The sequence below is a fragment of the Lithobates pipiens genome, unplaced genomic scaffold (assembly GCF_037356315.1).
Source record: "Lithobates pipiens isolate NorthernLeopardFrog02 unplaced genomic scaffold, aLitPip1_a1.2 Scaffold_22, whole genome shotgun sequence".
Taxonomy (NCBI): domain Eukaryota; kingdom Metazoa; phylum Chordata; class Amphibia; order Anura; family Ranidae; genus Lithobates; species Lithobates pipiens.
In genome coordinates this window covers 112,079,685-112,094,318 of record NW_027507784.1, presented here as the reverse complement: position 1 = coordinate 112,094,318, position 14,634 = coordinate 112,079,685, and the positions used below count along the sequence as shown (strand labels likewise).

General features: G+C 40.2%; 1 protein-coding gene across 2 annotated transcripts in view; it reads left to right on the top strand.

Annotated features, from left to right (window-relative positions):
• CCDC141 (coiled-coil domain containing 141) overlaps positions 1–14,011 on the top strand; it is a 232,130-nt gene extending 218,119 nt beyond the window's left edge. Inside the window, exons 19-24 of one of the 2 annotated variants that reach the window (XM_077448107.1) lie at positions 870–1,049; positions 3,968–4,151; positions 6,616–6,728; positions 8,605–8,683; positions 9,290–9,485; positions 13,718–14,011. In XM_077448107.1, the coding sequence (XP_077304233.1) occupies positions 870–1,049; positions 3,968–4,151; positions 6,616–6,728; positions 8,605–8,683; positions 9,290–9,485; positions 13,718–13,979 (1,014 nt within the window). In that variant the 3' untranslated portion in view covers positions 13,980–14,011. Of the gene's footprint in view, positions 1–869; positions 1,050–3,967; positions 4,152–6,615; positions 6,729–8,604; positions 9,486–13,717 lie in introns of both variants that reach the window. The other variant, XM_077448106.1, reaches the window with a different exon arrangement.
• Positions 14,012–14,634: the final 623 nt, after the last annotated feature.

Here is a 14,634-nt window from a genome sequence, read left to right as displayed (position 1 = left end):
AAAATTTTAAAGAACAACTAACTAACTAATAATAATGAACTATTAAATGATAGGCATTGGAAAGGTATTGGAATTTCCTTTCAAATTTGTCTGTTAGTGAATGTAACTAATATGAATTTATCCGAAGTTATGAATTATCTGAGATAACGAATGCCATATCTAAACGAATGGAACGTAATGAAATAATATTAATAATAAAAAGTTTTTATTATTATTGTTATTTATTATTATTATTTAATTTCATCCTATGGTAGCCCTATATGACCCAATCCACTCACATATCCAATTGGATCATCAAAGGGGGTTAAAGTAAACCATTTATTGCCCCCATTAACAGAATGTAATTTCCAGCAGACAGAGCTGCCTTCAGTCTTTGCTGTTACAGGCCAACAAATCTGTTCCCTGTCTATCAATAAACTGTGACATCTGAAGTGACAGCCACTGATAAAAAAAGACATAAAGCAGGTAAGATACGAAGATTCACCAGTTAACTGTAGAATGTAAGCTTTCAGATCCATTACAGCACATTATCTGATGCTCACCTTTGCTATTCTTCAATAAACCACTTCTACAGCATGTACAAGTGTAAAATGTTTTCATACAGCCGAGCCAAGAGACAATAAGTGAACATCAGAATATGTGCCAAGAGCTCATTTTTGGCATTTTTCTATACAAACCCTCAAGAATCTTCAGGAAGCCATAGATATTTTTAAAGACTTGTATTGTAAATTTGCCAATACTTGATATATTAATTTGGCTTTTAACGCACTGTTATTAGAGATAAAACCCTATCAGGTATTAATTATGATGGGCAAAAATATTTTTTCAGACTGGCGGTTGAAGCTCATGAATTTGTTATGTATTTGCAGGCTTTAAAGAAGAAAATTGATAGTTTAGAAAATAAAATAGGCATGGAGCCCCAGAAAACTGTTAATATTTGTGAGGCGATTTGTGAACTGCAGAAACATGTTAGTGAATTTAATAGTGTGGTACAAGATTACAAAGTCTACCTTGAAATGGCTGAAGACCTACAACACGTAATGGAGGAGGTGAGGCGTGTGCCATGTTTTGATGTTTCTGTAATGTTTAAAGAGGTATGCCACCTCCAACTGATATATCATGCTAGTGTGTTGACTTGTCCAGCAGTGAGCAGCCTGTTGGTGGGTGCAGCATAATGCGACGGCAATGAGTCACACAGTCAGATGCAGGATAAAACTTGTATTTAAAAAATGCAGCAACAGTTCACAACTAAGCCTGTGGGCGGACTACCCAACCGGGTGCACTCACAGTTTCCAACAACATAACAGTCTGTTCAGAGGGGCAGAATGTGGCCTGGCCATCTCGTGCCCAGCCGGGAAGGTATCCATAAGAGACCCTATGCTATTATTCCTCATCAGGAGCCTTTCCCTATCAGTAGTGCTGACCCTAGCAAACAGTATACTTTTCCCTACACTACTCACTTGCATAAAGAGCACCAAACCCGGGAGCCAAGTCCTTAAAATAGGCCCTGTCTGACCCAAGATGGCCACTAGAGTCACATGGGGTGACAGCATCCAACTGGAATTCTCCCTCAGTGACCCTGGTAAACCATAGAGGTACCATGTTTCCCATGACTGAAGGGGAGAAAACAGACTGCACCTGCCTACAAGCCTCTTATACCTCTAAACCCTCCTGTCGGTATTCCCGAGTGTGGCTCGGGGTTACATTTCAGTACCATTAGCGGTAACCCCGAGCCACACTTGGAATTGCATTGCAGAATCCTTGTTCAGGTTACCTACCTTATCAACAGGATCCTGGGATGTCCCCCCGCTGTGTCCCCCGCCGGATCATCTGCCCGATGCTCTGTGCGCTGGGCTCCATTCCCTAAGAGCGTCGCAAAGCATGGGGGTGGAGCCCAGTGGCAAATTCAAAAAGTACAAGAAACATAACACATACAGTACACTGCAATCTTACAGATTACATTACTGTATCAAATCATTTCATTGTCCCTAGTCCTTTGTCTAGTGCCCTGTATACACTTTTATATTATATATACTGTTCTTTCTTCCTGGAAACTTGAGATTGTCCATAGCAACCAAAATGTGTCCCTTTATGTCAAAAGTGGTTTTAGACCAGCTAGAAAACAGCAATAGTAAATTAGAACACTTGCAGAATTGAACAATAGAGAATCGTGGGGAAATTAATTTTATTAATATTATATTATTATTTTTTAAGAATTATTTATAGTTATTTATTATATTATAATTCATGATTTTGTGTTTCAAAATTTATCATACCCGGGATGTCTACTAGACTCTTGTTTGGACAGATTTAAGTGTGTTATTACTAGGAATTACAGGCCCACAATATAAAAAACCAAATATCTATGCAAAACAATTGTACCACTTAGGCCGCGTACACACGGGCGGACTGTCTGACGGACTTGGTCCGCTGAAACGTGTTTCAGCGGACAGTGTGTGGGCTTCAGCTGACTTTTTCAGCGGACAGTCTGGCGGACTAAGTCTTTCGGAATTTCCGTAATATTGTCCGTCCAACTTTGGTTTCAGCGGACAGTCCGCTCGTGAGTAGGCACGTTGGACGGACTAAGTATGGCGCATGCTCAGAAAGGATTTACACGGCCGAAGGTTGCATTGCAGTGTATTGGATGTCGTATTTCTAGTCCCGTCGTACGTGCTGTACACGTCATCGCGCAAGCTTTCAACGGACTGTCTGTTCATCGTGTGTGGTCAAGTCCGTTCATTCAAAAGTAGGACGGACTGTCTGTCGGATTGTCTGACGGACTTAGTTGGCCAGACAGTCCGCCCGTGTGTACGCGGCCTAAGAGATTCAAAAATCTGACATAATCATACCGCCAGGGAGGTTTTGGACATTGACAGCAAGACCTTGCTTTCTGTTTCCACGCCTGCTGCAGCCATTATGAGGGAGTGACTGACTCTTTTACTTCAGGGGCTGAACTCTCTGCCAGTGTCCATAAGGCTCCATGCACACTGAAGCTCATAAACAGCTGGTTTTGGGAGTTTGGGCATTTTTTTTAACAGCCCATAAACTCCCCTCTAAGTTATGCACACATAGACTTTTTTGGATGTTTACCAGCAGTGGAGTTTATGGGCTGTTTTCTGAACGCCATAAAATCACGTCCAGGAGTCGTTTTTCTGACCACAAAAAATGGCAAAAGCTCATAAACACTGATAAACATCAATAAATGCTCAAAAACGTGGCTCACCAGCGTTTTTTTATGTTTTTGATCCATTGGAAAAAAAAACGCTCAAAAACGCTACCGCGGAAAATCGCTAATAAACGCTATTGCAAAAACGTTAAAAAACTTTGAAAGACTCACTGCAGAGCTACTGGTGTTTTTATAATGCTATTTTAACATCCAGTGTGCATGGAGCCTAATGCCCCGTACACACGATCGGACTTTGACAACAAAACCGTGGAATTTTGTTCAAAGGTTGTTGGCTCCAACTTGTCTTGCATACACACGGTCACACAAATGTTGGCCAACAATTACGAATGTGGGAACGTGGTGACTTACAAGACGTACGACGAGCCAAGAAAAGGGAAGTTCAATAGCCAGTGAGGTTCCTTCTGTTTGATTCTGAGCATGCGTGAACTTTTGTGCGTCGGACTTGTGTACACATGATCGGAAATTCCGACAACAACGCTTTGTTGGTGGAAAATTGGAGAACCTGCTAGCCAACATTTGTTGATGGAGAATCCGACAACAAATGTTCGATGGAGCATACACGCGGTCGGACTTTCAGCCAACAAGTTCACATCCAACATTTATTGTCGGAAAATCCGATCGTGTGTACGGGGCATAAGAGATGAAAGAAGCTGGGGGCAATTCATCTCACTAGTGTAACAATTATAACTAAATACTACTATTCAGTGTACATTCTAATTCAGACAAACTAGCAATAAACCCTAACAAAATGTTTTATTTGTTTATTTTTAATAACAAAAGAGCCAGTTTTGGTGTGAAGAAGCCTGTGCAACAGTTGTGCGAGTGGGGCGATACTCTGCAGAATGTAAAACCAAGGAAGCAGTGGAGGTGCTTTTGAAGCAGTTTAACAAGTTTGTAGAACCTACACTACCACACCAGGAAGATAGAATACAGCAGGCGATCAACATTGCAAAACATATTTATGGTAAGCATTTTATACTTCCCAGGGTCCAAATATTTAAGAATAGCCTTGTGGGCTTGCCACACCAGTTTAGCTAGATCTTTGGAAATGTCCTGACTAAGATTGCACCAGTACTGGTATCGGTATTGATGCCGATACTAAGCGTTTGCACGAGTACTCGTACTTGTGCAAATGCTATGATACCTGAAACGGATACCTTTGCAGTGCGTTTTGAGCCCATATTGCTCCTGTGTGAACCCAGGCTTGTGGTAGAGACTTCAGACTGGGTTCACACAGGAGCGGTGCGGGTAACTGCAAGTGATTCAGACAGGAATCGCACTGCAATCCTGTTAATATCGTATGTGATTCTTTGCAATGCACTTTGAGCCCATTCATTTTGTATGGGCTCAAATCCACAAATCGCATAGCAAAGGTATTGGCGAATACTTGAGCACAAGTATTACTCACCAATAAAAAGCAGATATTGGTGCAACCCTAGTCCTGACTACTATTTTAATATCTAAATCTAAAGTTGGACTATATACTCGTTCTCTCTCTCTCTCTCTCTCTCTCTCTCTCTCTCTCTCTCTCTCTCTCTCTCTCTCTCTCTCTCTCTCTCTCTCTATATATATATATATATATATATATATATATATATATATATATATATATACAGTGGTGTGAAAAAGTGTTTGCCCCCTTCCTCATTTCCTGTTCCTTTGCATGTTTGTCACACTTAAGTGTTTCGGAACATCAAACCAATTTAAACAATAGTCAAGGACAACACAAGTAAACACAAAATGCAATTTGTAAATGAAGGTATTTATTATTAAAGGTGAAAAAAAATCCAAACCATCATGGCCCTGTGTGAAAAAGTGATTGCCCCCTAAACCTAATAACTGGTTGGGCCACCCTTAGCAGCAACAACTGCAACCAAGCGTTTGCGATAACGTGCAATGAGGCTTTTCCAGCGTCCTGGAGGAATTTTGGCCTACTCATCTTTGCAGAATTGTCCTAATTCAGTTACATTAGAGGGTTTTCGAGCATGAACGGCCTTTTTAAGGTCATACCACAACATCTCAATAGGATTCAGGTCAGGACTTTGGCTAGGCCACTCCAAAGTCTTCATTTTGTTTTTCTTCAGCCATTCGGTGGTGGACTTGCTGGTGTGTTTAGGATCATTGTCCTGCTGCAGAACCCAAGTTCGTTTCAGCTTGAGTACACGAACAGATGGTCGGACATTCTCCTTCAGGATCTCTTGGTAGACAGCAGAATTCATAGTTCCTTTTATCACGGCAAGTCTTCCAGGTCCTGAAGCAGCAAAACAGCCCCAGACCATCACACTACCACCACCATATTTTACTGTTGGTATAATGTTCTTTTTATGAAATGCAGTGTTCCTTCTACGCCAGATATACTTGGACACACACCTTCCAAAGAGTTCCACTTTTGTCTCATCGGTCCACAGAATGTTGTCCCAAAAGTCTTGGGAATCATCAAGATGTGTTGTGGAGAAATTGAGACGAGCTTTGATGTTCTTTTTGCTCAGCAGTGGTTTTCTCCTTGGAACTCTGCCATGCAGGCCATTTTTGCCCAGTCTTTTCCTGATGGTGGAGGCATGAACGCTGACCTTAACTGAGGCAAGTGAGGCCTGCAGTTCCTTGGACGTTGTTGTGGGGTCTTTTGTGACCTCTTGGATGAGTCGTCGCTGCGCTCTTGGGGTAATTTTGGGCGGCCGGCCACTCCTGGGAAGGTTCACCACTGTTCCATGTCTTCGCCATTTGTGGATAATGGCTCTCACTGTGGTTCGCTGGATTCCCAAAGCTTTGGAAATGGCTTTATAACCCTTTCCAGACTGATAGATCTCAATTACTTTCTTTCTCAATTGTTCCTGAATTTCTTTGGGTCTCGGCATGATGTGTAGATTTTAAGGATCTTCTGGTGGACCTTACTGTGTCAAGCAGCTCCTATTTAAGTGATGCCTTGATTGTGAACAGGTGTGGCAATAATCAGGCCTGGGTGTGGCTAGAGAAATTGAACTCAGGTGTGGACAACCACAGTTATAGTATGTTTTAGCAAGGGGGGCAATCACTTTTTCACACAGGGCCATGATGGTTTGGATTTTTTTTCACCTTTAATAATAAACACCTTCATTTACAAATTGCATTTTGTGTTTACTTGTGTTGTCCTTGACTATTGTTTAAATTGGTTTGATGTTCCGAAACACTTAAGTGTGACAAACATGCAAAGGAACAGGAAATAAGGAAGGGGGCAAACACTTTTTCACACCACTGTATATTGTATAGTTACACACTCACACTCTATTGCTTCTTTGCACATTGTTGTCAAACACTGTACACATGGGTACTGGAGGAGCGGCCAGAGGTATGGGCTTCTTGGAGAAGGAGGTGACTGTAAGTGGAGTGAGTGCCATTACTGTGATTTCAGGAGGAGGTGGAAATGATAAGGACTTTCTATATATTTACAGGAGCGGATGATGGTATGAAGTATATTGAGAAGATATTAGTAAAACACAAGGAAGCCATCAACTCTGTGGATGATTTATGTAACTACTTAAAGGAGCTAGAAGAGAAGCTGGAGGTATGTTTAAGTTATTTTACCATTGGTTGGAACAATTCAGAATCACTTTAAAGCTTACCTAAGGCAAGCAGCTAACACAGAAGTTAAATACATACATGGATTATATATCAAAAAAATTGTATTATGTGCAATTAGTGGTTTATGTGTTGCTTTTCCCTCCCCCTGTTAGTTCTGTACAGTAAACTACAGGTGGCAGACATCAAGTCAACTTCAGTTATTTTTGTTAATAAAAAAAAAATAAAAATGCAATCAAAGAAGTATTCATTATCACGGGTCTGCATTAATTAGTGTCCATTCATTCTGCCTGGAACTTTACGTTTATGGCCTAGATTACAAGTAAGATTCTGATGCCTAACAGTTTAGCCAATTTAATTAACAGGGATCATGAGCAATAATTACTATTGATTTTAACAGATACAAGAGATAGGTACAAAAAGGTAGGCGGCAAGGTCCACTAAAATTAACATAAAACTGTTGCAAAACATTGAAAACAGAGCATACAGTATCTCACATAAGTGGGTACACCCCTCACATTTTTGTAAATATTTTATTATATCTTTTCATTTGACAACACTGAAGAAAATGTCCAAATTGGGCCCAAAGTGTCAATATTTTGTGTGGCCATCATTATTTTCCAGCACTGCCTTAGCCCTCTTGGGCATGGAGTTCACCAGAACTTTACAGGTTGCCACTGGAGTCCTCTTCAACTCCTCCATGACAGCATCACACAGCTAGTGGATGTTAGAGACTTTGTGCTGCTCTAACTTCCATTTGAGGATGCCCCACAGATGCTCAATAGGGTTTAGGCCTGGAGACATGCTTGGCCATTCCATTACCTTTAACCTCAGCTTCTTCAGCAAGGCAATGGTCATCTTGGAGGTGTGTTTGGGGTTGTTATCATATTGGAATACTGCCCTGCAGCCCAGTCTCTGAAGTGAGGGGATCATGCACTGCTTCAGTATGTCATAGTACATGTTGGTATTCATGGTTCCCTCAATGAACTCCCACCACCATGCTTGACTGTAGGCAAAACACGTTTATCTTTGTACTCCTCACCTGGTTGTTGCCACACATGCTTGACACCATCTGAACCAAATACGTTTTTCTTGGTCTCATCAGACCACAGGACATGGTTCCAGTAATCCATGTCCTTAGTCTTCTTGTCTTTAGCAAACTGTTTGCGGGCTTTCTCGTTCATCAACTTTAGAAGAGGCTTCCTTCTGGGATGACAACCATGCAGACCAATTTGATGCAGTGTGCGGTGTATGGACAATTTCACTTAGGGGTGTACTCACTTTTGTTGCCAGTGGTTTAGACATTAATAACTGTGTGTTGAGTTATTTTGAAGGGACAGCAAATTTACACTGTTATACAAGCTGTACACTCACTACTTTACATTGTAGGAAAGTGTCATGTCTTTAGTGTTGTCACATGAAAAGATATAATAAAATATTTACAAAAATGTGAGGGGTGTACTCACTTTTGTGAGATACTGCATATGCAAATTTATACAGCCCAACCCTGGCCTTGATTCATGGGCCAAATACATTGCTCAGGTGAGAATTTGACTATTTTGGAAACTCTAGTGTAGTGAAACAAAGGGTTTTGATGTTGGACACATAGTTAGTGCTTAAAATGCTTTTCCGCTTTGCTAGAAAACCTGGGTGACTGGACCAATCCTTCCCTCTTTTCAAGAAAAGAGGAAACGTGATAGGCAATGTATCTCTGGTCAAGGAAGTTGCACAAAATGCTTCGGAGCATGAAGAACTTATGAAGAATGGGCAAATGTCTTATCAGTCCCAGAAAGAATACTGCCCATTTATGCCCAGCCTTAGTTACATTTTTCTAAATTTTATGCCTCTGTTTTTCCTTAAAGGAACCACAGAAAGTTCCCGAAAATTCCATAAGCGGAGAACATGGGGAAACTACAGATCCTCTTTTGTCTGCCAGAGATGGTAGTATACTTGCAAATGCAGAATTACAGCCTGACTTGCTAGCAGAAGAAGCTTTATCTGGTGATGAATATGAGTGCATATCCCCTGATGACATCTCCTTGCCTCCGCTTGCTGAAACTCCCGAATCCAACCTACCCCAGTCTGAGACAGAGCAGGATGAGCAGAATTGTTACAGCTCCCATAACATGCATGTCAGCTCGTACAGCTTGCAAATGCAAATAAATGCCAGCGGCAAGAGGCTGGTGGATGGTTCAGAAAGGCTAACACCTGTTGCTTACACTGACTTGTCGAGTCACAGGAGAGAAAAGACTTCCAATTATAATGAGAGATTCTGTTCTCCCACTGTTGGATATAAAACAGAATCTCCTATTTCCCACCACTCGACAGTAGTCAATGAAACACGCTATTCCCTAAGTACTTCACCTGCCAAAGCAAAACCCAGCCACCACCTCATGAACAAAGTGCATGAGAGTCATTTGCAACGCTGTTCTGTTTATGAGAGCACGGAAAAAACAGAACAATTGCATGCCTCTGATAATACTGCTAAAGCTAAAGATAGGCTGCATGCTACCCCAGATGAATTCTCTGGTCTCATGTTTCAATCAGACACTGCCAAGACCTGCCAGAGGCATACAGTTACCCAAGAGGCGATTAAAAGTGTTTCAGAAAAGCACAGCAATGTTAGCCCAGCAGGTCAGAGCCCTGGGTTCACCAAGCACCTGTCTAATGTCACTGTTAAGGAAGGCTCTCCAGTGACTCTGGAAGTAGAAGTTACCGGATATCCAGAGCCTACTCTAACCTGGTGGGTAGCCTATAATGAAGAAAAAATATAGTGTTAGAATTTTTTTGGAGCACTCATTTGATTAAAGTGTTAATGTGTTGTGTGTGTTGCCATAACTTTCCTGGAACTAGCCCTCAGGGATCTTCCAATGGACAGACGGGTTTCTGTGGCTATGCCACCATGGACGTTTGCTAGTATGTACCACATTTTATGACTTGACACCCAATAACAAAAGAATCAGCAGGCTACATTTTTTTAAACATGGATCACATCTTGGTGGTTCTAAAGAGGTAGATCCCATCCAGTTAGTAATGGAGGGGGTCATGTGGACAACCTTTCCTACGTCTTGTCTAAACGTTGAAAATCTTTTTAAAATAAGACTAAACAAACAGAGGCAATGTGTCAATGAAAGAAGGTATGATATGGTGCCACAACATACTCATTACAAATTAACCATGTAGTCACACCAATTTAATTGTCTAGAAGCCACTTTAATGGAATTGGTATACTCCTAACCACCATCATTATATGTAGAGTTTGGCCTGAAAACCCTGGTGCCAACTCTAGGCAATTTCATGTGGATTCTGGCAGGGGCCCTGCTCATGCAAATACATACACTTAAAAAAGTCCTTAATTGCAGTTTGTAGGGCTAAGTAGGCCTTGTGGATGAACAGAAATGTAAATGAGCAGTGCATCCTTGGCACTATATGGTGCATGCATGTTCACATGTTGTTTCTATTGTCTGGTCTAGCCATAGGTTCATTTAGGTTTAAATACGTCCTTTATTTTATTGCAAATTGGTGCACTTCCCAATATTTTTTTCATTATTTAATGTCACGCTACATTCCACAATTACATGTAATTCATAGTTTAGGCTTAAAGATAACCTCCTAGACCACTATGTGGCCAGTTCACAAATAAATAACGCATTAGGTATTTTCATTCTCCTATGCGATGTGTGCATTTTTACTATCTATTTTTGAAGCTCACTAAAGTTATCACATAGATTCGATTTTGGAGTACTTTACGTGTAAAAGCCAATGCACTAAAATTATCAGAAAGACTATGGGGTTTATTTACTAAAGGCAAATCCACTTTGCACTACAAGTGCACTTGGAAGTGCAGTCGCTGTAGATCTCAGGGGGGCTTGCAAGTAAAATAAAAAACAGAATTTTTGTTTGCACATGATTGGATGATAGAAATCAGCAGAAATTCCCCTCATTTCAGATCTTTGTCTCAGGTCTACAGCGACTGCACTTCCAAGTGCACTTGCAGTGCACAGTGGATATGCCTTTAGTAAATACACCCCTTTGCTCATTAAACTATCATTAACGTCTTGCCAATGGGAACTATAGAGTTCTTTAAAGTGTCTTTTTAAGATAAAAGAAAAAGCCATTTAAAAAGACACAGTCATTTTGCCTACAAAATAAATAAAAAATGTAAAAGAAAAATAGAACTGCAAAATATATACGACTATGAACTTAACATTTGTGTAAGGTTATCGTAATGTAACTAACATTTACAGAAAAAAAAACACCTACAACTTAGTAAATATATCACACACATATATACCACATATCTTTTGCAAAATTACATCTGTGGTGACAAACAGGACAGGATGTTCACATTTTTAGAAATCTGATTTTAACAAACATATTATTACATAGTTTTGCTGGAGTGACTAATTTATTATACTAGCCAATAGTTCATGCCAGAGTTCTTAAAAATTATATTGATATGTGATACACAGATTTTTAATAAAGGTTGTTATTTAATCAGCTGTGTGTTATACTTTTGTTTCATCAAATATAAGCAGATAAGGTTATGGATTTCTGCAAGGCTATGGGATTTCTCCTCACTTTAAAGACATTTATTTTCATTTCCCGTAACACAGTGGTCATCAACCCTGTCCTCAGGGCCCACCAACAGGCCAGGTTTGCAAGGTAACTGAAAAACATCACAGGTGATATAATTTGCTGCTCAGTGATTGCAGTATTCTAGTCTGCATCTCCCCAAGGTAATGCATAAAACCTGGCTTGTTAGTGGGCCCTGAGGACAGGGTTGATGACCACTGCCGTAACATGTGTAAGACAGGAAATAGAGGGAAAGCTCCCCAGTGGGGATACATACAACAATTGAAATCTTTCCCTTAGTTCAAAATTAAGAAAAGAGATAATTTTTAACTTAACTTGTACTGCCAAAAGAATACTGACCAAACCATATGTCCATTCTGGATAGGTCCTTGAGAGGGATCCAATAGCTAGACTCGTTTGGGCACCGTTGGGTATTCTTTTTTTTTATCAGAATATTCTTGGCACTGATGTGCACCCATACTACAGAAATTTAGATCAAATACTGTGTATCCTATTTTTTATAGGAATAAAAAAAGACACTTGCATGAAGAGCATGATGCACTTAACCTAGAATTAAAGTTAAGATAAAATGGCCAGAATCAGGAACTTCATGAGGGAGTTCATCCAAAGTGCTCACGAGTTCATACAAGAAGGCCAGAAGGTTTTTTACTTAGCCAGCATCTCCTTGGGTAGAATCAATTTATAATCAACCATTCAATTTTAAAACATTGAAAGCAGAATGTTTTTCACAGTGACCAATCGTGTTAGCCAACTGAAGTTGCCTTTGCTGACTTGCTTTTAAAAATGCACATTCCTTATCTTTGCTTCACCACTTAGAATATCACTGACCTTCAACAAATACATGTATATTCAATAGAGAGCAATCAGAGGTACAGCCAAGATCAGGCCATCATAAGATTTAGGTTGATTTCCAAAATATGCATGTTTATAAAGGTGGAGCATGGTTGATACACTTACCCATGATAAAAAAATTATGATAATGTCTAGGTATACAAATTGTGCAATGATTAGCACATACCTATTGATAAATTCACCCTATCAGTAAAATAAAAACATCTTCCACTTCTTAGAAGTGATGGGGGGGGGGGGGGGGTGATCTAAATGGTAACTGTCACTGCATTTTGTTCTAGTCTGTAAAAACTGTTTTTATTACAGCCTCTGAAATGATCAGTCAGTCATTGCCAAGCTTGCAAAACTAGCTGCTAGGAGGAGGGATCAGCAGAATGCACAGGGCCAGTGCCTATTTATTTAGGCATGCCCCCCAGAACTATATCTCACAGGAACCCTTACCCTTTACAAAGTGCATGGGCTGGCTAATTGGAGGCAAGGCAGCAGCATTGTTTTGCTGGGAAAAAAAAAATCGTATTCGTGTGGCTAGGAACAGAGAGAGGAGGGGATCTATAGTCCAGCTCAGCAGGTCTCAAATATACTGTAGCTTACAATGCTCAGTGCAGTACAGGCAACACTGCCAGCCCACAGCAGAAAGTTAGGACACTAGAAGGCTCATCAGGTAATTTTTTGGTACTTTCAGCGTTTTTAAAGGGATAGAACATGGGAAATGTAAACTTTAAACAAGTTGATATAGATATATTTATAAGGGTAGAAAGGGTATGCAGTGTTTGCTTTTATTCCCTAGCTAGCACCTGGACGAGGGCTGGAATTTATTTGGTTGATAAGACTTTACTCTTATATATTATGCCTACAGTGGCTTGCTAATGCCGCGTACACACGATCGGAATTTCCAAACAGAAAAAGACAGATGAGAGCTTTTCATCGGAAAATGCGACTGTGTGTATGCTCCATCAGAATTTAGCTGTCCGAATTTCCGCCAGCCAAAAATTGATAGCATGTTCTCAATTTTCCCAACGGAAAAACTTTCTATCGGTAATTCCGATCGTGTGTATGCAATTCCGACCCGCCAAAAATCATGCATGCTCAGATTCAACTACGAGACAGAAGCGATTGGCTACTGGCTATTGAACTTCCTTTTTCTAGTCATGTCGTACGTGTTGTACATCACTGCGTTATAAATGATCGGAATTTGATGTGACTGTGTGTAGGCAAGACAGCTTGAGCCGAATTCTGTCGGAATTCCGTTGGGAAAACCATCAGAGCTTTTTCCGGCGAGAATTCCGATCGTGTGTACGTGGCATCAGACTTAAGTCCTCCAGGAAAGATTTCAGAACACACTAACATACATAACTCAATTAGATGCTATGGTGATCTAAAACTTTTATTATGCACATAGCCCTGAATTATACACAATACAAAGGAATTGTAATACCAGGATTTCTAAATTTAAGATTATTACTGAACATCTCTTAACATTTTCAAATTTTGCAGTTTGAACCTGACCCAAATACTAACTCTCTGCTTCAGGTACAGAAAGAAAAAGAAATACTCCACAAATGATCATGAAATCAACAAGGGAAAGCAAACCAGTCACACTTTCATCATTCAAGAGCTCTGTAAGAAGGATTCTGATGAGTGTATTTCTCACACCTCTGCCTATAAAGCCTCTGTCTTTTCTGCTGGTGAAGCAAAAATCAAAGGCATAACCCAACCAATTTTGGAAGTCAGCTGGATAACATTGTTTATTGTGTATATCTGTGTCTTAGTAATGTACTGGAGATTTTCATAGTAGAACTTAATAAATGGTTCAAAGACTTAAAAGGTAGAGTTCGCCAATGATGCTAAGGATGTTTATTTTTGAGTAAGAGAGCTTAAAGTTTAAATCCAGCCAAAACTCACTTTTTTAGTTTTTGGATATAATTCAGAAAACTCTAAAAGAAACTGCGCTCAAAAAGTGAATACATACATGAAATGAAATAAAAATCAATCAAAGCAGCAACTCTACCATAAGATATTCTTAAAAAAGTGAAATTCTAGTTTTAGCATAATACACCTTGCTTTTTGCTTGGTGCTTCGGTGGGCTTTGATGAAGCTTCGGTGAGGCTTCAATGAGGCTTTGGTGGAGCTGCGATGAGACTTCAATGAGCCTTTGGTGGGGCTTTGGTGGGGCTTCAATGAGGCTTTGTGGGGCTTTCATGAGGCTTCGTGGAGTTTCAGTGGGCTTTAAGCAAGCTTTGCCATAGACTTCTATTGAGGCATTGAACACGCTTTGAAGCACAACTAAAGCGACATGGGGTATAATTTGTGAAGCAAAGCTGAAGCAAAGGAAAGCAAAAGCAAGGTGTAAACAGAACTGTAAGCTAATCATTTTATTCAGTGACAGGAGCTTTGACTAGCATTCAGAGAGCTTTAACAAAGCATGTCCAAAGCCTTTTTTTGAAGCA